This window comes from Artemia sp. Qi Xiang Cuo, chromosome 3, assembly GCF_049724085.1.
Source record: "Artemia sp. Qi Xiang Cuo chromosome 3, ASM4972408v1, whole genome shotgun sequence".
NCBI lineage: Eukaryota > Metazoa > Arthropoda > Branchiopoda > Anostraca > Artemiidae > Artemia > Artemia sp. Qi Xiang Cuo.
Genome location: NC_142796.1, coordinates 94,154,641 through 94,180,060, shown reverse-complemented (window position 1 = coordinate 94,180,060; position 25,420 = coordinate 94,154,641). Strand labels below are relative to the sequence as shown.

Genomic DNA, 25,420 nt, shown 5'->3' with positions numbered 1-25,420 from the left:
AAAGAAAATTTAGAATTAAAGTGAAACTTTTTATCCTCATGGAAAATAATCACAATCATGGTATAATTTTCCTATCTTCTACGGAAAAATTTAGAACTAAACTTTAAATTTTATTTGTCTTGTTGAAATTAAAACTGAAGTGGACGCTTTTTATTTTCTCTGGAGAAATTAGAATTGAATTGTGTTTGTTTGTAAAATTCAGAAGAGAACTTGAACTTTTCTATCTTCTATGAAAAATTTGGAATAGTATTTTAAATTTTTCATCTTTGAGAAAAATCTGAAGTGAAGTGGAAAATTTTTATATTATTTTGTTAAAATAGAATTGATCAATAACTTATTTGCTTTTCATTGAGAAAATTCAGAATCGAAGTTGAACTTTTTTTCTTCCGGTACAATATTTGGAACAGAACTTTAAATTTTTTCATCTCTTTGAGAAAGGTCGGAACAGAATTTAAGAAAATTTAGAATTAAAGTGAAACTCTTTATCTTCATAGAGAATAATCACAATCATAGTATAACGTTTCCTATCTTCTAAGAAAAAATTTAGAACTGAACTTTATATTTTTTATGTCTTGGTAAACTTAAAACTGAAGTGGAAGCTTTTTATTTTCGATGGAGAAATTAGAATTGAATTGTGTTCTTTGGTAAAATTCAGAAGAGAACTTGAACTTTTCTATCTTCTATAAAAGTTTGGAACAGTATTTAAAAATTTTTCATCTCTTTGAGAAAAATCTGAACTGAAGTGGAAAATTTTTACATTATTTTGGGAAAATAGAGATGATCAATAACTTATTTCATTTTCATTGAGAAAATTCAGAATCGAAGTTGAACTTTTCTTCACTTCTTTGAGAAAATTTAAAATTGAAGTGAAACATTTATTCTTCATAGAAAATAATAACAATCATAGTATAACTTTTCTTATCTTCTATATCAAAAATTAGAACTGAACTTTAAATTTTTTATTTCATGGTGAACTCAAAACTGAATTGGAAGCTTTTTATTTTCTCTGGAAAAATTAGAATTGGATTGTGTTCTTTGGTAAAATTCAGAAGAGAACTTTAATATTCACGATCAAAGTATAACTTTTCCGACCTTCTTTGAAAAATTTGGAATAGAACTTTAAATTTTTTTATCTCTATGAGACAGGTCGGAACTGAATTTAAGAAAATTGAGAATTAAAGTGAAACTTTTTATCTTCATGGAAAATAATCACAATCATAGTATAATTTTCCTATCTTCAACGGAAAAATTTAGAACAGAACTTTAAATTTTTTATGTCTTGGTGAAATTAAAACTGAAGTGGAAGCTTTTTATTTTCTCTGGAGAAATTAGACTTGAATTGTGTTCGTTGGTAAAATTCAGAAGAGAACTTGAACTTTTCTATCTTCTATGAAAAATTTGGAATAGTATTTTAAATTTTTCATCTCTTTGAGAAAAATCTGAACTGAAGTGGAAAGTTTTTTTATTATTTTGGGAAAATAGAATTGATCAATAACTTATTTAATTTTCATTGAGAAAATTCAGAATCAAAATTGAACTATTCTTCTTCCGGGAAAATATTTGGAACAGAACTTTAAATTTTTTCATATCTTTGAAAAAGGTCGGAACTGAATTTAAGAAAATTTAGAATTAAAATGAAACTTTTTATCTTCATAGAAGATAATCACAATCAATGTATAACTTTTCCTATCTTCTACGGAAAAATTTACAACTGAACTTTAAATTTTTTATGTCTTGGTGAACTTAAAACTGAAGTGGAAGCTTTTTATTTTCTCTGGAGACATTAGAATTGAATTGTGTTCTTTGGTAAAATTCAGAAGAGAACTTGAACTTTTCTATCTTCTATAGAAAATTTGGAACAGTATTTAAAATTTTTTCATCTCTTTGAGAAAAATCTGAACTGAAGTGGAAACTTTTTATATTATTTTGGGGAAACAGAATTGGTCAATAACTTATTTCATTTTCATTGAGAAAATTCAGAATCGAAGTTGAACTTTTCTTCTTCCGGGAAAATATTTGGAACAGAACTTAAAATTTGACTCTTTGAGAAAGATCGGAATTGAATTTAAGAAAATTTAGAAGTGAACTTTAAATTTTTTATGTCTTGGTGAACTTAAAACTGAAGTGGAAGCTTTTTATTTTCTCTGGTGAAATTAGAATTGAATTGTGTTCTTTGGTAAAATTCAGAAGAGAACTTGAACTTTTCTATCTTCTATGAAAAAGTGAGCCTTCTAGTAGTATCTTTATCTCTAAAATTCTTTTTCTTACATCTCTGACCTTTTTAATAGATATTCTGAACGTTTGAAGTTCTAGCATACCCTAAAAATAATGAACACTTAACAAAATAATGCATTAGATATTTTTAATGAAATAACGACATGTAGAATATTAATATAAAAATACGTTAAATACATTATTATACATTATTAGTACATTTGCGCATCACTTTCCGTCAATTCATCTTTATATTCATTGATGATATTGTCTGCTAATGTCCTTTTTATTCTGCCTGCGATTTCACTGTCTATTGTCACATTATTTTTACATAGATAGCAGTTTTGGCACATTGACATGATATGATCATGATATGATGGGGACCCAAGGTCCGGGTCCCCAAAGCCCCGGACCTTTGGGGACCGGGGGCTTCCTTCGGGATTGGGGTAGGGGGATCAGAGCCCTTTGGGGTTGGGGTAGGGGGATCTGAGCCCTTCCGGGTTATGGTAGGGACCTCACGACACTGTTCAAATGGAACTTGTGTATTATAACGACCACAGAGTTTCACCCTCAAATCCTCTTCTAAAATCATCTTTTAAAATGTCTCTAACTGCTTCGCCGAAATAATTTCCCTAAAATGTCTAAAACGGTTTCTCCCATTTCAATTTGTAAAATGGGTTTAGGATAAACATTAAGAAAATAACTTGTTCTGAAAAGATATAATAAAGCCTTAAAAAAGTATTAAAAAATGGGGATGGGGCTCTTTGGGGGCCCGGGGGGGCACTTGGGGGTCTGGGGGCCCTTTGTGGGCCGGGTGGTCCTTTGGGGACCCGGGAGGGCCTTTGGGGTCCGGGGGCCCTTAGGGGGCCGGATGGTTCTTTGGGAGCCCGGGGGACCTTTGGGGACCGGGGGCTTCCTTCGGGGTTGGGGTATGGGGATCGGGGCCCTTTGGGGTTGGGGTTGGGGGATCTGAGCCCTTTGGGGTTGGGGTAGGGGGATCTGAGCCCTTTGGGGTTGGGGTAGGGACCACACGACACTGTTCAAATGGAACTTGTGTATTATAACGACCACAGTTTCACCCTCAAATCCTCTTCTAAAACACCTTCTAAAATCATCTTTTAAATGTCTCTAACTGTTTCGCCGAAATAATTCCCTATAATTTCTAAGATGCTTTCGCCCAAATAACCCCTAAACGTAATTTCTGCGTGTTCCTTTTGTTTTTGGCATCCCTGCGCTGTCACATTTGAAATTACTTGGAAACCCTTTCCCGCGTTAATCTCTTCATCTCTAAGATCAAAACATTCGCCCGGAAACAATTCTCCTGGAAGAACTACAAAGACATTAATAAACTTCGCGCCAGAGACAATTCTCCTTGGAAATACATCAAAGACATTAATAAACTTTGCCCGGAGACATTTCTCGGAAACGTGTTCTCCCTGGGGATTCCATGCCTATATTTGGTGTGGGATTGGGACTGATAGCACAGGTGTTCTCCCTAGGGACTCTATGCCCAAATAAGGAGTCCCGCTCGGAGTATAAGATAGTTTTCTACTTACACATCTTTAGCCTTTCATATTTTACCGGAAGTCTGCATAAATTTGGAATATAGGACCACAATGAGATAGCTAAGAAATTAACAAAGCATTTATTCAGAATTCAATCCTCTATCTGAATATAACAGTCAATTCCTAAAACCTTTTGAACGAAAACAAAACAACATAGAGGTAATCATAATATTGGAAACCAGGTCTACTGCATATCCAGTATTATTTTTTTTTTGTATTACTTTCAGTAAAAGGCTAGTTAATTTTAAAGAAAACTATGCTGCATTGGTTGAGGGACTATAATTTTTTTTTATTCAAGAAGAATTAAATAAGAAAAACTTCAAATTCAACTGTTTAATACATTGTCCTAGCTAAAGCCTAACAGAAAATGGAATAGACATCCTTGGATACATGTGCAGTGGCCAAAGTAACTAGCCAATTTCCGGGCAGGGCAAATGTATATGCCAACAGAATGTTTTCTCATCTAATATAAATCATCAGGTGGATGCTATTTTTTCTGCAGAGAAGTGCTGGAGATTTCAGAAATCCTATCACTAAACAATAGGTTTGTTTTCGATCCCTGGTCATAGTTCTGTTCTCAGGTTTCTGGTTTAACAACAAAGAAATTTTTCTTTCCTGTTCTCTGTTTTCTGGTACATTAAAGAACTGTGATGCATGGCGAAATGCATAGAAAATAATTAATTTTTACTATATTTTTGCACACTAAGGAGGGAAAGCATAGTGGAATCACTTTAAAAATTATATATATATATATATATATATATATATATATATATATATATATATATATATATATATATATATATATATATATATATATATATTATTTTATTCTATTTTTGTTCATTTTTGGTTTAATGGAGTTCTTTACTTTTTTTGAAAAACTTATTTTGTGCAAATTTTTTTTTTTTTAGGGGCTCGTAATGTTTTATTTATGCTATTGCAGGATCCTTTTTAATCGTTCCGAATCTCAGGTATCCAAGGTTCATTGCCTAAATATTCCCAAAATTTAAAACTTACTAATATTTTGTTTAGGGGAAGTGATTGCCCATTCGCTCCTGCTATAAGCCAAACCAGCTGCTACTGTATTGTAACTTTCTAGTGGCTCATTCCCAATACCTAGCTAAGGCTGAACTTTTTCCCATGACATTTCTCCTCTTGTCGCGATAATTGCTCATTTTGGACAATAGGAAATAAGCTTCTTATATAGGAAATACGGCAAATGTCTAATTCGCCTCAAAGTTTGCAGTTACTATTATCCTAGACTTCCGTTTCTCCAACGGCACACTCGGGTTTAGTAAGTAGCCTTTGATCTCCCCTCAAGTAAGTCCCTGCAAAGATATCCTCCCACTCGTGGACATGACTCGTCTAAAGAGCTCTTTTGTAACGTTCTTACGTCTAACGGAGTATGAGTTATTTCTTTTGGGGAAACTGGTCAAATTTCAGATTTAGTATCCTTAGTATTGATTTACTTTTGCTAAGAACACCCTCGGCTATACGATACTCTTATATGGATCACTGGACAGTTTGTCCCTATGATATCTCTGTCCTAGTGAAAGTACGATGAGGGGGTAAGTATATTTTTTCCGGGGGGGGGGGAGAATAAAAAAACTAAAACTCAAAATTCGATAATTTTAATATTAAGCTTCCGGTTATTCAAGGGTATACATGATTTTGAGGAGACGGGATTGAGCCTGATAATATTAAAGACTTTGATGGTTATTAAAGTTATATTATTTATAATAAATCTAAATCGGTACTTTTAACTTTGCTTATCTTAGAGATAGTAGCATTAGCAGCACAATGATTCCATTGCTGACAGTAATATTTGCATATCTTTGGCTAATATAAATAAATGGTCTGGGTCGTATGCAAGAATTTTTTTTTTGGGGGGGGGGGCGAATTTACGAACTGATTTTTTAGGGGGGAGGTTACAAAAAAATTTAAAAACGCATCAAAAATTTGTTAAATTCATTTTTGTTACGTTTTTACGAGTCAGACAAACATTGCGAGGGAGGGTAGAACCCCCTATCTACCCCTCCCCTAGGATACAGCCTTGTTATTGGTACTTCTTAAAAATCACTACCTGCGCCTTAATGCAGCCAAAATTTTATTTTTGCTTGATATGTTGTTAAAATTTGGTGTGAAATTTATCCGTTTCCTTTTATGTGCTATTCTGTGTATTCTTGACTTTTTTTTACAAATGCTAGGACTAAAAATAGGATTACCTACCCCTTAATCTAGTTGATATTTTTTTTTGTTTTTTTTTCATGGCAGGTTGTTATTACTGCAGTGTTTTACTACGAAATCAAACTTATACGAATTTTGTATTACAAATTTACCATTTTTTATGCGTGTGTGTGTGACTGTGTATATATATATATATATATATATATATATATATATATATATATATATATATATATATATATATATATATATATATATATATATATATATATATATATATATATATATATATATATATATATATATATTTGTTTTTTTTTGCAAATGTTTGGACAAAAATAGGATTACGTATCTTATGTATGATTATGTATCTCATCCTGGGTTTATTTTCTGCAAATGCTAACAAAACTTAGTTTTTTTCAGAAACCAGACCATGGTCTAATTTTTGTATTGGTACTTCCGAAATTTAACTTAAATAATATTGTAATAAAATCAAGTTTGAGAATATATGCTCTGAGACCAAACTGGCTATAAAAGACTTTCAACAAAAAAAGAAAAAAAGGGGTGATTTTCAGCCTGTAGAAAAAAAATACTAAGAGGAAAAGCAAATAATTCGGCTAAAGACCCCCGATAAGGCATTTTCAGTACTAAAAAAAAGACAATTGAAAATTGTCAAAAAAGACAATTTGAGCCTATTCTTGATGTCATGACGTCACCACAGGTTCCATACAGCCACCTCGGGAAAAACACGATGTCAAACAGTTCGTGGTAACGAACTGTAAGTAAGGAGCGACCCGGCTCAATAGTAACCAAAACTCTAAAAAACGAAATTTTGATACCAATAGATATGCCAAAAGAATCAGATTTGTTTGCGGATTTCAAATATATAAGTTTCATCAAGTTTAGTTTTACCTATCAAAAGAAAAATCCTGAGAAAATTTGCCTTATTTTCGATAAAAGAGGGAAATACTCCTTAAAAGTCATAGAACTTTAATTAAAATCACACCTTCAGATTCAGCAAATCAGAGTACCCTACTATAGAAGTTTCAAGCTCCTATCTGCAAAAATGTGGAATTTTATATTTTTTGCCAGAAGAAAAATAACGAATGCGCCTTTATTTTTTTTTTTTTCCCAGATGGGATAGTATCGACCCAGTGGTCCTAGAATATCGCGGAAGGGTTCATTCAAACGGAAATTAAAAGTTCTAGTGGCCTTTTTAAGTGACCAAAAATGGAGGGCAACTAGGCCCCCTCCCACGCTCATTTTTTACCCAAAGTCACCCGATCAAAATTTTTAGATAGTCGTTTTGTTCAGCCTGGTTGAAACATACAAAAACTATGTCTTTGAGGATGACTTAATCCCCCAAAGTCCCCAGGGGGAGTTCTGCAAGTTATGAATTTTGCCCAATGTTTACATATAGTATTGGTTATTGTTAAGTATACAGAAATTTTCAGGGGGTATTTTTGCTAGTAGTTACGGAGGGGGGGGGGGTTGGATCGGGGGTTATGTGAGAGGATCTTTCCATGGAGGAAGTTTTCATGGGGGAAGGGACATTGCTATGAAGGGGGCACCGGATTTACCAGCATCATTAAAAAAAACGATAAGAAATTAAATAAAAAAAATAATTTTTTCAACTGAAAGTAAGAAGCAATATCACAACTTAAATCGAACAGAAATTATTACATATATGATTGGGTTCACCCCCTAGTCATCTCCTCGATCTTTACGCTAAAAAATTTTTTTTGTACTTTCATCAGAGCTAATTATTCTAATTAACGACGTTTGTGATTAAGGGATGATTCTTAAAGAATTGGAACAAAATTTGAACTTTAGCGTAAAGAACGAGCTATTGGCTAGGGGGCGAACCCCCTAATATACGTAATAAAAATTTACGAATATAGAAGTTCGTTACGTAAGTTAATTCGTAAGTTCTATCAGAACAAAATTTCGAGAAAGCCATTTAGCCAAAAAAGTAAAGTAAAATTAACATGCAAATTTCATTTTAATTATTCATGTACGGTGAGCCAAAATCAAAGCTGCATTAATTCAAAAACGTCCAGAAATAAAATTAAAAAAAAATTTTTTTTAACTATAAGTAAGGAGCGACATTAACACTTAAAACGAACAGAAATTATTCCGTATATGAAAGATACTGTCCCCTCCTCAACGCCTCGCTCTTTACGCTAAATTTTAACTCTGTCTCACAACTTTATTTTTTTAAGCAATAAAAAACTTTAGCGTGAAGAGTGAGGCGCTGAGGAGGGAACAGTCCCTTTCATATACGGAATAATTTCTGTTCGTTTTAAGTTTTAATGTCGCTCCTTGCTTTCAGTTAAAAAAAACTTTTTTTTCTCTCTCTTAAAGTTGTGACCTATTTAGATCGTTTTTGTGCCCAGAAATTTCAATTTGTCAGTTTTAAAAAGAACAAAAAACATATAGCCGATTTTGAAGCTGCGCCCTGATTTGGCTACGCGACAGACTTGTATATTTTGATTATTTTTAAAAAAAAATTGCCTATTGACACCAAATGTCTATGAGAGTCGGATTTAATAGGAATAAATCTTATAAACATAAATAGAGACCAAAAATGTACGTAATTAATAAGCATAAGGGGACATCCTGTTATTAAGCAAGGAGATAAAATTCAATGACCCAATTACCAAAAAAACAATTACCAATTCTATTTTTTTCAAAAGTTAGCTTAATATCTACAGTTTTAAAACTAAATCAGTTCAAATTTGTCTGTTGAGGTAACACTATTAATAAATGGATCCCTCTATGTTACAAACTTCAAATGGTATGGGCGGTGCTGCAGGGTTGGGTGGTTCAGCAGGCACGGGCTCACAAGCAAGAGGCTTAGCATCACTTGGCGGAAATGGAACAGGTTCTATGATGTCACCGGCTGGTGTCTTAACTTCATTCCCGACTGGTGTGGATCCTTTAAATGGAACATTTCCAGGATTTTGTCCGCAGTTTGCGTTCCCCCAAGATTTATCAGGGTTAGGAGACCAAGGGACAGTAGAAAAGGAGGAAGAAGAGATTTTTCTTAAACAAATTGAAAATAAACTTTCACATTTGCAGCTCGGTGAGTCCTTAGTTATTTGTTCAAACTTTTTCTATTATGTGCTATAGGTAGCCTCCTCAGGGGAGTAGCATGTTCGCCTATTTCTTGCATCCAGATTTAAAATACCCCCCCCCCTTCAAGAAGCTTAAAAAATTAATAAGCCCTGATTCTTGTTGATCTTTCGATACCATGACCATAATATGGTCACATCTTTACAAAAACAACTGATTCTTACGATGTTCCAGCAATGATTTGCTCTCTAATTATACTATGCTTTTGTATTTTTAACCAAATTCCTGTTGCCAAAGGTAAATTGCTTTTCCTAAATAACTCCAACTTTTTTCAATTTCCAAAGAAAATTCCACATTATTTCTTGACTTGGATGGCAAATAAAAAATTTTATGTTTGAAAGTTGAACAACGTAAAGATTTATTGGAAATAGAAAATTCCTGATATGGTGTAAAGAGGAAATATTTGTATAGATTGGGACGGAGGAGGAGCGTGGGTTGCTGTGTTCACCTTAAGTGTGTCGTTGCTGCAGCGAGTCTATAGTTGTAGTACTAGGATCTTCCCAGTTTAATCATGACGGCAAAGAAAGTTTAAGACAAATAAAAAATCTTGGATGGGGATTCTGGCAAACTCATTGTCCCCATCTGGAAACCTCTCTCCCTGCTGAATATTCTCCCCTTGAAGAATTCATCTTTCTCCTCAGTGAAAAGCATCAATATACTTCCCAATCACAAACAAGCAAATACTCGAAGTAAACAACGGGAAGATGTAATGACTTACATAACTTTCTCCAAGGGTTATGGGAGGTCTTGGTATCCTCAAAGGCATAGTTACTGGGATTTTCCATTCTGCTGAACAAAATGGTTATCTAAAAAAACATTATTGGACACTTAGAGGAAATGGGGAAGTGAAAGGGGGACTCCAACCTTTTTGTTACTTGAAAAAGGTATAAATTTTGGATCAACATAGTAAAACAATTTTTTTGATATGCATTCGGTATCTAAATTCCTTTTTAGAGTTTTGGTTACTATTATGCCGCTTCGCTCCTTGCTTACAGTTTGTTTCCAAGAACTGTTTGATATAACATTACTTATATAAATTTGTAAGGTAATTTGATTTTTAAGACTATTCTTATAGAATAACCTAACTGTAAATGTTTGTACTTTTTGAATTTCAAGAATTGTAAGTTCTAGTAAATTGCAATTGTTACAACGATTTGTTTTTTGCCGTTACAGTTACTGCCTTTAACTTTATTTTCATTTCCTTTGCCATTTGATTTTTCATTTCACTTTTTTTTTAGATGAAAATACTTGCAGTAGGTTACTGATACTCGCTCCCATAGCAGTTGACCCTAACCAAGTCAGGAAGCTCTTTGACGGAATACCTGGTTTAAAGTCCTTTCATAAGACGTCAGATTCCTTTAAATCTTCATGTGTAAGTATTCTTTATTATATTAAATTTTTTTATGTAAAATCAAAATATGCAAGTCTGTAAATAGTGCTAAGTTCTAAATGGTATTTAGCTCTTCTCTTACTTTCTTGTTAGGAAACTGACCGCATATTTCTAAGTGAACTTCTGTCGCATAATCTTGTGATCAGTCTGGCCTAGAATATAGAATCAATCAGAAACATTGTTTATATATATATATATATATATATATATATATATATATATATATATATATATATATATATATATATATATATATATATATATATATATATATATATATATATATATATATATTATATATATATATATATATATATATATATATATATATATATATATATATATATATATATATATATATATATATATATATATATATATATATAGATAGATAGATAGATAGATAGATATATATATATATATATATATATATATATATATATATATATATATATATATATATATATATATATATATATATATATATATATATATATATATATATTAAGGTTTTTAAATCACTGTAATCCCTTATTAAAATAAATACAACTATTTTTGCAATTACCAGTTTTTTGCTCTTCACTCAACTAAATGTCTTTTCTTACTACAATCTATTCAAATCAATTTGATTATTACAGCTTGTCCGATTTCTATCAACAACTTCTACTAAGCTTGAAACACATAGGGGTGTATCGTGACGTCAGAGTGCTGCGGTAGAAATACACAGGGGTGTGTACCGTGCCGAAACATGCGCTTGAAACGGAGGTGTGTACCGTGACGTCACAAGGCTGTCGTAGAAATCCTGGAAGGACTATCCTAGAAATCGGAACCTCCCCCCCCCCCCCACTACTCACGGATGCGTGTTAATGTTTTTTTCTTTGTTTCTTTGTTTTTCCAAGGGGTGGTCGAACCACTGATTCTAGAAGATTGAGACATGGATCATATGATCGGAGGTAAAAATTTGTGGTGCTCCTTTTTAGTTACCAAAAATATTGGAGGGCACATAGCCTCCACAACTCCCCTCCCCCCAACTATTTTTCCCGAATACATCTGACCAAAATTTTGAGATATCCTTCTTGTTCAGCATAACTGAAATGTCTAATAACTCTGTCGTCAGTAGGAATACATCTATTGATTTGAGGAGGACTCCATATATTGGCATTGAAGAGATTTAATGTCTTTGGTAAAAGCCTGGACGAGATTTAATGTCCTTGGTAAAAACCTGGGGTGAGATTTAATGACATTGGTAAAAGTGTTATTTCTAGGCCAATCAGATGCCCAAAATCCCTGTAAATACAAGACCACACCTCTTTCTAGACCTGCTTGATGGTTATATTGTTTAATGGTCATGTGGTTTGATGGTTATATTGTTTGTTTGTTATGTGGTTTGTTGTTGTTTCTTAGTTCTATTTTGTTTGTTTATAGTTATGTGGTTTGATGTTTCTATGTCTATTGAATACAGAGAGAAGTGTACATCATTGCCAGATAAGAGCTACTATCGGGAATAAGATCACGTGTTTCTTTCTAGGTCAATCAGGGAGTCGGAAATACGAACGGGACAAGATCATTGACACCTATTTCTAGGTCATAGGATTTACGTAAGGTTTCTCCTACATCGCAAAAGGATGCCGAAACAAAGGAACATTCAGAAATTATTTTTAGGGGATTATTTGGGCGAAACAAATTAATTGATATTTTAGGGATTTTTGGGGTGAAACAGTTTGAGACATTTTAGAGGATTTTTTGGGGTGAAACTCTGTGGTCACTATAATAGACAAGTACACAATATTGGATTAGTGAGAGGATTATAAGTATGAACCATCAATGACTATAACCACAATGGACCTCAACCTCCAGGGTCCACCTCTCCCCAACCCTTAAGACACCCTTTTCCACCATTTCAACTTTTTTTGGGAGGGCATCCCCCGGTTTCAATATAGAAGCTCAAATTAAGAGTTAAAAATGTGTAAGAAAAAAGTTAGCAGAATGTCAACATTGACCTCCTCTTTCAGGATTTAGACAAGCGAATGATATGAGCATCCAATTCTGTTACTTTTTACCTCATATTATCAAATATGTTATTTAGAATTTTACCATTTTTTTAAAGTCCCACCACACCCCCCGTGACCAAAAAATGTTTCATCATTATAACTATATCTATTTACGAACCTTAACGCATCAGCTATTCATACAAACATCCATCAATAAAATCCATATTAAAAGAAGTTTTCGTCACTATAAAAATTAAGACACAGCGTAAACATCCTTTTCCAAATACATTTTTGACCGATCTGCTAAAATTCTTGGCCAGAAACAGTTTGCAGACGTTCACGAAACTTTGAAAAGTTGATTGTTTCTATAGGGTGTCCTATGAAACAATCTTCCTTATTTCCACCAGAATTGAGTGCATTATTAGCGATATCTAATAATGTTAAAAAGTTATATCATTTTCTTAGGAGTGAAACAAAGCTCTTTTCACAATTAGCTAGTGAAAATATTAAACAATGTAGGCGACTTACGAAAACTAATATTTTTTACGGGGGTGGGGATGATTCAAGGGTTCATTGGGTACATTCATATGCCCTTCTTTTTCAAAATTAGCTAGTGAAAATATTAAACAATGTAGGTGACTTACGAGAACATTAATATTTGTTAGGGGGTGGGGGGTAATTCAAAGGCTCATTGGGTATATTTTTGGGCCACGTCCAGAATTAAGTGTATTATTAGCGTTTTCTAATAATGAGAAAAAGTTATATCATTTTCTTAGGAGTGAAACAAAGCTCCTTTCAAATTAGCTAGTGAAAATATTAAACAATGTAGGCAACTTATGAAAACTTTAATATTTTTAGGGGGGTAGGGGATGATTCAAGGGTTTATTGAGTACATTCTTATGCCTTTATTTTTTCAAAATTAGCTAGTGAAAATATTAAACAATGTAGACGACTTATGAAAACATTAATATTTTTTTAAAAATAGCTCGTCTTTAAATAACTTAGCCATAGCTCATTGAAACTGTCTGTAAATATCTTCAATTTTAGTCCAAATGCGTAGCTAATAAAGAAACAAACTTTCCGAATATCGGAAGCATGGGGTAACACGAAGTAACAAGTTTTAAGTCAAATATACCAATTTTTTCGTGGAATTAACAATTATTTTTTCGTTTATAATAAAAATTTTCTGTCATAAGTAGCAAGCTGACTGATTATTGATGCTTTAGCTGAATCAATTGAACAGTTCTCACAGGAAATGCTACAACTGTTTACCATTCGCTCTCATCATGAAAACATTTCCATAACCCTAGTTCTACACAATCTGTTTCATCAGAGCAAATATGGTAATTGCCCGGGGTAGCTTTTTAACAGGATTGAATTGCACAGAGGTTATTTCTAAGGGAAGGGGGATTTTTCAGTGGAGGAGAAGCCAGGTATCGTGGCGTCATTTCAAAAACGAGCAGAAGTTCATCCATTTTTGCATATCTTTTAATAAAGTTGGATTTTATTCATTTTTAAGGTTAATTTTTTTGCATATTTTTCTAATCAAGTCATCGGTTTTATTTATTTTAAGGTTAATTTAGGCTAGGTTACGCACGCGCGCGTAATTTAGCCTTAATTAACCTTAAAAATGAGAAAAATCGATGACTTTATTAGAAAAATATGCAAGAAAGTTAACTTTAAAAATGAATAAAATCCAACTTTATTAAAAAAATATGCAAAAATGGTTGAACTTCTGCTCGTTTTTAAAATAATGCCAGGATACCTGGATCCTCCTCCCTGAAAAATCCCCATACCCATAGAAATAACCTATCTGCAATACAATCCTGTTAAAAAGTTACCCCGGGCAATACCATACTTGCTCTGATGAAGCAGATTGTGTAGGACTAGGGTTATGGAAATGTGTTCATGATGAGAGCGAACGGTAAACTGTTGTAGCATTTCCTGTGAGAACTGTTCAATTGATTCAGCTAAATCATCAATAATCAGCCAGCTTCCTACTTCTGACAGAAAAATTGTTATCATCAACGAAAAAATTGTTAATTCCACGCAAAATTTGGTATGTTTGACTTAAAGCTTGTTACTTCTACCAGATAACCTGTCATCATAGCGAAAATTACTACTTTTAAGAAAAAATTTGGTATCTTTGAGAGAAAACTTGCAAGCTCAAGCAGAAAACGTGTTATCACTGATGAAAAAATGTGACTTCCATAATAAATTTGGGTGTGTTAAGTAAAAGTTTGTTAGTTTTAAGGTAAAATGTTGTTACTTTGATGATAAAATTTGTTAGTGTTAAGGAAAACTTCCTACTTCTGGCAGAAAACTTCTTATCATAACGAAAAATTGTTACTTCTAAAAAAATTTAGTATCTTTTACAGAAAACTTGCTAGTTCGAACTGAAAACTTGTTATTATAATGAAAAAATTGTTACTTCTAAGAAAAATTTTTTGGTATCTTTAACAGAAAACTTGCTACTTCAAGCAGAAAACGTGTTATCACTGATGAAAAAATGTGACTTCCATAATAAATTTGGGTGTGTTAAGTAAAAGTTTGTTAGTTTTAAGGTAAAATGTTGTTACTTTGATGATAAAATTTGTTAGTGTTAAGGAAAACTTCCTACTTCTGGCAGAAAACTTCTTATCATAACGAAAAATTGTTACTTCTAAAAAAATTTAGTATCTTTTACAGAAAACTTGCTAGTTCGAACTGAAAACTTGTTATTAATGAAAAAATTGTTACTTCTAAGAAAATTTTTTTGGTATCTTTAACAGAAAAACTTGCTACTTCAAGCAGAAAACGTGTTATCACTGACGAAAAGTGTTATTTCTATGAGAAATTTTAGTGTGTTAAGTAAAAGAATGTTAGTATTAAGGAAAAAAACTTGATGCATCGAAGGGAAAATCTGTTAGTATTAAGTAAAAGTTTGGTAGTATTAAAGAAGAATGTTGTTACTTTGAAGAGAAGGTTTGTTAGTTTTAAGCAAAACTTGCTACTTCTGACTGAAAATTTGTTATCACATTTAAAAAAATTTTACTTCTAAGGAAAAATTTGGTATTTTTGGCAGAAATCTTGCTAGTTCGAACAAATCGTGTTATCACTGACGAAAAATATTATTTCTAAGAGAAATTTTTGTGTGTTAAGTAAAAGTATGTTAGTTTTAAGGTAAAATGTTGTCATTTTGATGACAAAATTTGTTAGTGTTGAGGAAAACTTGCTATTTCTGGAAGAAAACTTCTTATCACTGACGAAAAGTGTTATTCCTAAGAGAAATTTGAGTGTGTTAAGTAAAAGTATTTTAGTATTAAGGAAAAAAGTTGATGCATCGAAGAGAAAATCTGTTAGTGTTAAGTAAACGTTTGGCAGTATTTAAGAAGAATATTGTTACTTTGATGAGAAGATTTTTTAGTGTTAATAAAAACTTGCTACTTCTGACAGAAAAGTTGTTATCACAATCAAAAAATTGTTAATTCTAAGAAAAAATTTGGTATCTTTGGCAGAAAACTTGCTAGTTGAAACAGAAAACGTGTTATCACTGACGAAAAATATAATTTCTATGAGAAATTTTTGTGTGATAAGTAAAAATATGTTAGTTTTAAGGTAAAATGTTGTTAATTTGATGAGAAAATTTGTTAGTGTTAAGGAAAGCTTGTTACTTCTGACAGAAAACTTGTTATCATATTGTGAAAATTGTTACTTCTATGAAAAAATTTGGTATCTTTGGTAAAAAAAAAACTTGTTACCTCTAACAGATAAGTTGTCATCTTAACAAAAAAACGTTACTTCTAAGAAAGTGTCTGTGGTTGTGGGGGGTGTGGTGATGGCAGAGGGATGTCTTGGAGTAGTTATAGTGCTACACTGTGGGCTGAATTGCTTGCGAAAGCCCAAATGAATGACTTGAAAATAAAATATTTAGCGAGAAATGTCGTGAAGTGTTTTTGGGGAGATGGGTGATGAGAGGGGATGTCTAAGAGTATTTATAGTGTAACATTGTGAGGTGAAATGCTTAGAGTATCTAACAATAATAAAGAAAAAAAAATGGGGGCTTCTCTGTTTTCAAAGGGGACGGGGGTTGATGTGTGGTTAGCTGGTGCTAGTGTGAAAACAGTGTCGTAGCGCCATTCCGCTCTGGACCATAAGTATACTTTTTTATCGGTTTGGACATCTACTCTTCTCACACAGGGATGCTCTGACGTTAGAGTGTTGATCTAGAAACTCAATGATAATTTGCTTATTATTACTACCTTTAAATTATCTCGAGCGAGACCGTTTTTAGCCCTTTCATCATCTAGCCGAAGCTCGGATTCCGTCCCCTCGGAACTATTCAACAGTGAGCAAACCCCCCAGAATAGCATTGGGATGATCGGAGTCTGTCCCTGGTACACTGACCATACTGACCATACTCCCCTACATCGCGCGGGGTGGGTGGGAACAAAAATTTTCCCCTTTGCACGTTTTGATATTTTTGCTGAAAACGTGTCCTGGGTTGCGCCAGGGTTAAGATAAACCGTACGGTGGACTTGATGCTCACTCGCTGGCGGCATGCGCTCGAGGTGGTACCCTAGTGGAGGGAGGGGTACTTTGGGCTCTTGAGCGGGGACATGGAGCCCAACCATTAGAAGTAATTGTGTGTCCAGTATGCATCTCAAATCATCGTGATATGCATTTTCTCAGGATGATACCGTAAATAATGCTCCGAAACACGTTACTGTTAACACCTATCAAAAATCCAATTGAAATATCGAATGAATGTGCAAATAACTTGTTACGATATTCTGCCGCTTAACATTAATTGGCCTGTGTCTGCTTGAAATGATAGCCCGCATGTATGGTGAACAATAAAAATCCTTACATCCATAAAAACAAAACATCACCTCAAATGTTCTTCTGAGCTCGAGTCACAAAAATAATAAAAGAATATGAAAAAATTTGCTTAAAGTGAACGAGTACACCCGTTAGCATATTTCATGCCATTTTGAGAAAAAAGTAACCTAAAATGCATCCCTGGGGTAGCTGTTGACCAAAATTTTTACGGTTTATCAAAATTACATAAACAATGCATTCCCTTAAAGTCAATTGTAGCATGTATGAAAGACGCCATGCTTCCGATATTTGGAAAGTTTGTTTCTTTATTAGCTACGCATTTGGACTAAAAATGAAGATATTTATGGACAGTTTTGATTAGCTATGGCTAAGTTTGTTAAAGACGAGGTATTTTCTTGCAAAACCACACAAAATCAGAAAAAATGTCAAACATTTTTTTATTAGCTACGCAATTAGACTAAAAATGAAGATATTTATTCACAGTTTCAATAAGCTATGGCTAAGTTTGTTAAAGACGAGCTATTTTCTTGCGAAACCACACAAAATCAGAAAAATTTTAAATGTTTCTTTATTAGCTACGCAATTGGACTAAAAATGTTGAAATAATACACAGTTTCAATTAACTAAGGGTAAGATTGTTAAAGACGAGCTATTTTCTTGCGAAACCACGCAAAATCAGGGTCACCTACATTGTTAAATATTTTCACTAGCTATTTTTGAAAAAAAAGAAGGGCATAAAAATGTATCCAATGAACCCTCAAATCACCCCCACCCCCTAAAAAATATTAATGTTTTCATTCGTCATCTACATTGTTTAATATTTTCACTAGCTAGTTTTGAAAAAAGAAGGGTATAAGAATGTACTCAATGAACCCTTGAATCATCCCCTACCACCCTAAAAATATTAAAGTTTTCATAAGTCGCTTACATTGTTTAATATTTTCACTAGCTAATTTGAAAGGAGCTTTGTTTCACTCCTAAGAAAATGATATAACTTTGTATCATTATTAGATTACGCTAATAATGCACTTAATTCTGGACGTGATACAAAAATATACCCAATGAGCCCTTGAATAGTTATAATAATGAAAATTTTTTAGTCACGGGGGGTGGGGGTGCGGTGGGACTTTTAAAAAACATGGTAACATTCTAAATAACATATTTGATAATTTGAGGTAAAAAGTAACAGAATTGGATGCTCATACCATTCGCTTGTCTAAATCCTGAAAGACGAGGTCAATGTTGACATTCATGTTGACGTAAATCCATTGACCTAGAAATAGGTGTCAATGATCTTGTCCCGTTCGTATTTCCGACTCCCTGATTGACCTAGAAAGAGACAGGTGATCTTGTTCCCGTTGGACGCTCTTATCTTGCAATGATGTAAACTTCTGTCTGTATTCAATAGACACATCAAACCACATAACCATCAACAAACAGAACAGAACTAAGAAACAACATCAAACCACATAAAAAACAAACAATATAACCATCAAACCACATGACCATCAAACAATATAACCATCAAACAGGTCTAGAAAGAGGTGTGGACTTGTATGTACATTGATTCTATGCATCTGATTGGTCTAGAAATAACACTTTTACCAAGGACATTAAATCTCACCCTAAGTTTTTACAAAGGAAATTAAATCTCGTCCAGGCTTTTACCAAGGACATTAAATCTCTTCAATGCCCATGTATGGAGTCCCCCTCGAATCAATAGATGCATTCCTACTGTCGTCGAGGATGACTTGACCCCCACAGCTCGAGGGAAACGCTCCAAGCTATGAACTTTGCTCATTGTTTACATATAGTATCGGCTATTGGGGAGTATGAAGATATTTTTCAATGGAGAAATCTTATCATGGAGGAATTTTGCGTTGAGGAAGGGAATTTTCCATCAGGGGGGGGTTAACCTCCTAATTTCTTCACTCTTTACGCTAAAGTCGTTTTAGAACTTTAAAAAAAGCTTATTATTCCAATTAAATACCCTTTGCGGTTCACGTGTCACTCTTAAATAATTGGAAAAGAATCAAACTTGAGCATAAAGAGCAAGGTATTGAGGAAGGGCCAGCCCCCTTTTATGTAGTAATTTCGGCTAGTTTTAAGTGTTTAATTAATTCCAATATTCAATAAATAAATTCTCTCGACGAATTTTTTCATGGGTTTCATCATACTCGGTTTTTCTCCTCAAACACAATAGACATGTTTGTGTTTTTCTAAACAAAAGTTTTTCTTCCCTTTTCAGAATCAAAGAGCGATCTTGATAGCAGAATATCATTCAGTGGAGCAGGCAACATTTGCCAAAAAACTGTGAAATATTCGGCTGCCCCACTGAACAACTTGTAGTCAAATACCAATTCTAAAAGGAAATGGATATTTTATCGTTAAATTTGTTTTTAAAGTTTTATTGTTTTTATATATTAGTATGTTTGAAGTGTCTTAGGTTACAACTTTTTTGTTAGGCAGTCTTCCCTTCTTTTTTCATTTCTTAGTTTTAATAAAAAATTATCAGTTTTAATTAGTATTAATTTAATTAGTAATAAAACTTGTTAAAACTGTTAAAAATGGAATAGCTAAGGCTCGGGTTTTTTTTTCACAGTTAAAAAAAGTTTGGAAGAATCGGAAGATAAGTCAGCAAAACAAGATTAGAATATTAGAAGCTGCTATAGTGAAGTATGGCTCTGAAGCATGGGCACTCCGAAAAGCAGATGAAGATTTGCTAGATGTTTTCCAGAGAAATTGTCTACGGATTGATTTGGGCACCCGACTGACTGACTGTATTTCAAACAGTAGGCTTTACAAAAAACGCGGTCCAATCCAACTTTCTAGGGTTATAATGAGAGAAAGACTAAGATGATTAGGGTACGTTCTGTGGATGAAAGATGACAGATTGTCCTTAGATTGGGATGAGATTGCCTTAGATTGGGATTGTCCATAGATTGGGAGGGAGGAAGACCGTGCGAATCTGTGTTGGCCTCAAGCTGCTAGGTGCTGCTGCAGTAGTAGTAATCTACAAAAATTTGGAATTTTGTATTTTTACCAGAAGCAATATCACGGATGCGGGTTAATTTTTTTGCTATTTTTTGATTTGTTTCTTTGTTTTTCCCAGGGGTGGTCAAACCACCGATCATAAAAGATTGAGACAGGGATCATCTGATCGAATATAAAAATTTGCGGTGCTCCTTTTTAGTTACCAAAAATATTGGAGGGCACATAGACACACCCCCCCTCCCACATCTATTTTTTCCCAAATACATCCGATCAAAATTTTGATGTATTCTTCGTGTTTAGCAAAACCAAAATATCTAATAACTCTGTCGTCGAGGATGATTTGAACCCCACAGCTCGAAGGAAACGCTCCAAGCTATTAATTTTGCTCATTGTTTACATATGGCATCGGCTATTGAGAAGTATGAAGATATTTTTCAAATATTTAAAAAATATTAAAATGGAAAAATATTTTCATGGAGGAAGTTTGAGTTGGGGAAGAGAATTTTCCATCAAAGGGGAGTTGGATTTCCCAACATAATTTCAAAAATGATCAGAAATTTAATGGAAAGAATGAGTTTTTTCCACTGAAAGTAAGTAGCCAAATTAAAACTTAAAACAAACAAGAACTATTGCGTATATAAAGGGGGTTATCCCTCCTCAATTCTTCACTCTTGACGCTGAAGTCATTTTAGAACTTAAAAAAAAGCTTATTATTCCAATTAAACACCCTTTGTGGTTCAGGAGTCATTCTTAAATAATTGGAACAGAGAATCAAACTTGAGCATAAAGAGCAAGGTATTGAGGAAGGGGTAGTAATTTCTGCTAGTTTTAAGTTTTTAATTAAACCGATATGCAACAAATGAAGACTCTCAAAGAATTTTTTCATGGGTTTCATCATACTCAGTTGAAAAAGACGCAAAATTATTTTGTTTTTCTCCCAAAACACAATAGACATGTTTGTGTTTTTCTAAACAAATTTTTTCTTCCCTTTTCAGAATCAAAGAGCGATCTTCATTGCGGAATACAACTCAGTAAAACAGGCAACATTAGCGAAAAAAAATATTTGCCAAGAAACTGTGAATTATTTGGCTTCCCCGCCGAACCACTTATAGTTGAATACCAGTTCTAAAGGAAATAGACATTTTATCGCTTGATTTTTTTTTAAAGTTTTGTTGTTTTTATATACACAATTATGTTTGGACTATTAAAGATTTACATTTATGCTTGTCAGACTTAAACTTCTTTATATTAATGTGAAAGGCTACATTAACATTTTAATCTTGCATAGAAGTAAATTTTGAAAGAAAAAATTTCTGTTTATTGGTTCAGAAGGGAAAACATATTTTTTTCTCGTCTAAAGTCAGGAGTAGATAGAGAATGTTAAGTAGGAAGATCTTACCATGGACGAATTTTACTTAGGGAGGAGGGAAAAGTAAGGGGAGAGGGCGTTCCACCAGGGGGGGGGAGGGTCACTCATCACTCGTCAGCCACCAGGGGAAAGTGCCACTAGATTCTCAGAACCGGTACTGGCGAGAGAACTTTTTCTCACCTCTGATTTTTCATCAAACAATTTTTCTTGCATCGTGAATAGTGATCCAAGTGTCCAGGGAATTCCCTGGGCATGATTTTGCAGTCATTACTGGCATCAGTTCATTCAATCTCGGCAATGTTTTCAAGAAAATACCCTGCAACATAGTCAGACACTGAGCAGGACGGTCATTGGCAAGATGGTGATTGACATTAGTATAAGTAGGCCTGTTACAATCTAGTATAGTTTGTAACGATGACCTTTTGGATTAATAAAGATTTACATTTTTGCTTGTCAGACTTATAATTCTTTCTATTAATGAAAAAGGCTACATTAAAATTTTAATCTTGCATAAAAGTAAATTTGGAAAAGGAAATATTCCTTTTTTTTGTTCAGGAAGGAACACATTTTTTTTCTTGTTCAAATTCAGGAGCAGATAGAGAATTTTACTTGGGAGGATCTTGGGGTAGATAGAAAATTTACTTGGGAATAGGAGGCCTGACAAAATGACGCAAAGTGAGCATAGTTTGTTAATTCTTCATATGTTTTTTTCTAGTTCATATGTTAAGCAATGTTTGTATATCCGAAATTTAAGAATAAATGACCGTACAGTAAAAAATATATGTTTGCAAGGGTTTCCAAAAGCTTGTAAAATCTTAAGGAGAATTCATTGCTCGGTCTCCATTTTGAAACTTGAGTGAAATTCAATTTTACTGCCTTTGATTGGAAGTACAACGTCTGGTTGGGGTCAAATCATCGGACATCTCACGTGTTCTCTCCGAGATTTCTATAAGCAACTATTTAGAGCTGAATCGACTCTGGCTGACCTTACAGTCACACCATTGGCCCCTGTCTCAACCCAAATAATAGCAACGCAAAGACTATTACTCCTATAAACCAGGATACCGACGATTTTGCATTTGCTAAGAAAAATTGAGGCCTTTTTAAGGGCTGCCAATTCACACTGGGAATGGGGAGGATTCTTTTAAAGAAAACTATCAAAAAAGGAGTACTTTTTAAAATTGGGGAATGGGACTTTTTATACTGTTTTTCTTATGAAAATATTATAAAAGAAAATCAAGGGTATTTTTCAAAATGAGGGGGGAGGGCAGATGTTTTTACGAAAATACTAGAAATTTTTTTTATAATATAGTGGGGATGGGAAATCGGCACCCTTGTTTGTTTTTGCTATCTTTTGCAAAACTTCAAAAGCTTATCTTGAAAGGTTATAAATTCGAAAGGACATACAAAAAGATTAATAGCCTACAAATAGTGATAGACGTTTGCTGTAGATTTACTACTCCTTTCAAATTCTAGCAAATATTCTAATTTTTCTTTCAAATAGAACTTGAGATCAGTGTTTTTTTTATTCTCAAAACTATAATTCAGATTTCTTAATTATTGCGTAAACTCAACCCTGATGTATAACTTAAGCAGTGACATGGAAAGTAGGTTTATGAGATGCACTTTAATGGAAAGATACCGGTACTCTTTTACTAAACGGACTCTTTTATATAGTGCTAGTTTGGTTAATGCTAATGAAATAAAATACAATAGGTTGAATGTGTAATAGTTTAGAAACAATATTGTGCTGTATATTTGCGTTATTTCAAAAACGAGCAGAAGTTGAACCATTTTTGCACATTTTTTTAATAAAGTTGGATTTTCTTCATTTTTAAAGTAAATTTTTTGCATATTTTTCTAATAAAGTCATCGCTTTTATTCATTTTTAAGGTTAATTTAGGCTAGGTTACGAGCGTGCAGGTAACCTAGCCTAAATTAACCTTAAAAATGAATAAAACTGATGACTTTATTAGAAAAATATTGCTGAAAATGTGTCCTGGGTTACGCCAGGGTTGAGATTAACCATACGGTGGATTGGATACTCCCTCGGTGGCGGCTTACGCTTGGGGTGGTACCCTAGTGGAGGGAGGGTTACTTCGGGTTCTTGAGTCCAACCATTAGCAGAAATTGTTTGTCCAGTATGCATCTCAAATCATCGTGATATGCATTTTCTCAGGATGATACCGTAAATAATGCTCCGAAACATGTCACTGTTAATACCTATCAAAAATCCAATTGAAAAATCGAATGTGCAAATAACTGGTTACAATACTGTGCCGCTTAACATCAATTGGCCTGTGTCTACTTGGAATGATAGCCCGCTTGTATGGTGAACAATAAAAATCCTTACATCCATACAAATAAAACATCACCTCAAATGTCCTTCTGAACTCGAGTCACTAAAATAATAAAAGAATACGAAAAAATAGGCTTAATGTGAACGAGTACAGCAGCTAGCATATTTCATGCCATTTTGAGAAAAAAGTAACCTAAAATACATCCCTGGGGTAGCTCTTGACCCAAAGTTTTACGATTGTATTCCCTTAAAGTCAATTGTAGTATGTATGAAAGCCCCCATGCTTCCGATATTTGGAAAGTTTGTTTCTTTATTAGCTACGGATTTGGACTAAAAATGAAGATATTTATAGACAGTTTCGATTATCTATGGCTAAGTTTGTTAAAGACGAGCTATTTTCTTGCAAAACCACACAACATCAGAAAAAATGTTAAATGTTTCTTTATTAGCTAAGTAATTGGACTAAAAATGAAGAAATTGTGCACAGTTTGAAGTAGCTATGGCTAAGTTTGTTAAAGACGAGCTGTTTTCTTGCAAAACCACACAAAATCAGAAAAAAAATCAAATGTTCCTTTATTAGCTACGCAATTGGACTAAAAATGTCAACCCTCAAGGCAAGGGTTTTAAGTTATGCCCTGGGGGCAAATAAGGTTTTTATAGGAGTTGTCTTAGCAACTTCAAAACAGGCTCATTCGATTGGAAATTAAAGGGCTAGTGCCCTTTTTAATAGTCGAAAGTGATTGGAGTGTAACTAGCACCCTCCCCCCCTGCACACGCCCATCATTTCCCCAAACACATCCAATCTAAATTTTCAGATAGTCATTTTGTTCAGCGTAGTTGATTTCCAGATACAAAATATATTTTTGAGGAGGACACTCCCTCCACAACCCTCAGGGCACGGGTTTTAAGTTATGCCCTGGGGGCATATAAGGTTTTTATAGAAGGCGTTGTCGTAGAAACTTCAAAACAGGCTCATTCGTTTGGAAATTAAAGGTCTAGTTCCATTTTTAATCGTCAAAATTGTTTGTTGTGAAACTAGCCCCCCCCCCCTCCAAGCCCCTCATTCCCCCAAACACATCCGATCGAAATTCTGAGAGAGCCATTTTCTTCAGCGCATTCGATTCCCGCATAGAAGTTATGTTTTTGAAGAGGACACTAATCTTGAACTTTCCGGGCAAGGGTTTTGTGATATGCCCTGGGGGCATCTGAGATTTTTATAGAAGGTGTTGTCGTAGGAACTTCAAACATGGTTCATTCGATTGGAAATTCAAAGGGCTAGTCCTCTTTTTAATAATCAAAAGGGCTTGTAGGGCAACTAGCCCCCCCCCCCACCCCCATCAATCCCCCAAACCTCACCAATCAAAATTTTGAGACAGCAATTTTGCTCAGCGTGGTTGATTTTCAGAGAGAAAACATGTTTTTAAGGAGGACACCCCCCCACAACCATCCAGG

The 25,420-nt window shown here is 33.8% G+C and overlaps 1 protein-coding gene across 1 annotated transcript in view; it reads left to right on the top strand.

Annotated features, from left to right (window-relative positions):
- LOC148954772 (uncharacterized) overlaps positions 1-21,423 on the top strand; it is a 242,402-nt gene extending 220,979 nt beyond the window's left edge. Inside the window, exons 8-9 of the mRNA XM_089087238.1 lie at positions 10,343-10,476; positions 21,296-21,423. Coding sequence (XP_088943364.1) covers positions 10,343-10,476; positions 21,296-21,412 — 251 coding nt within the window. The 3' untranslated portion in view covers positions 21,413-21,423. The remainder of the gene's footprint in view (positions 1-10,342; positions 10,477-21,295) is intronic.
- The last annotated feature ends 3,997 nt before the right edge of the window (positions 21,424-25,420 follow it).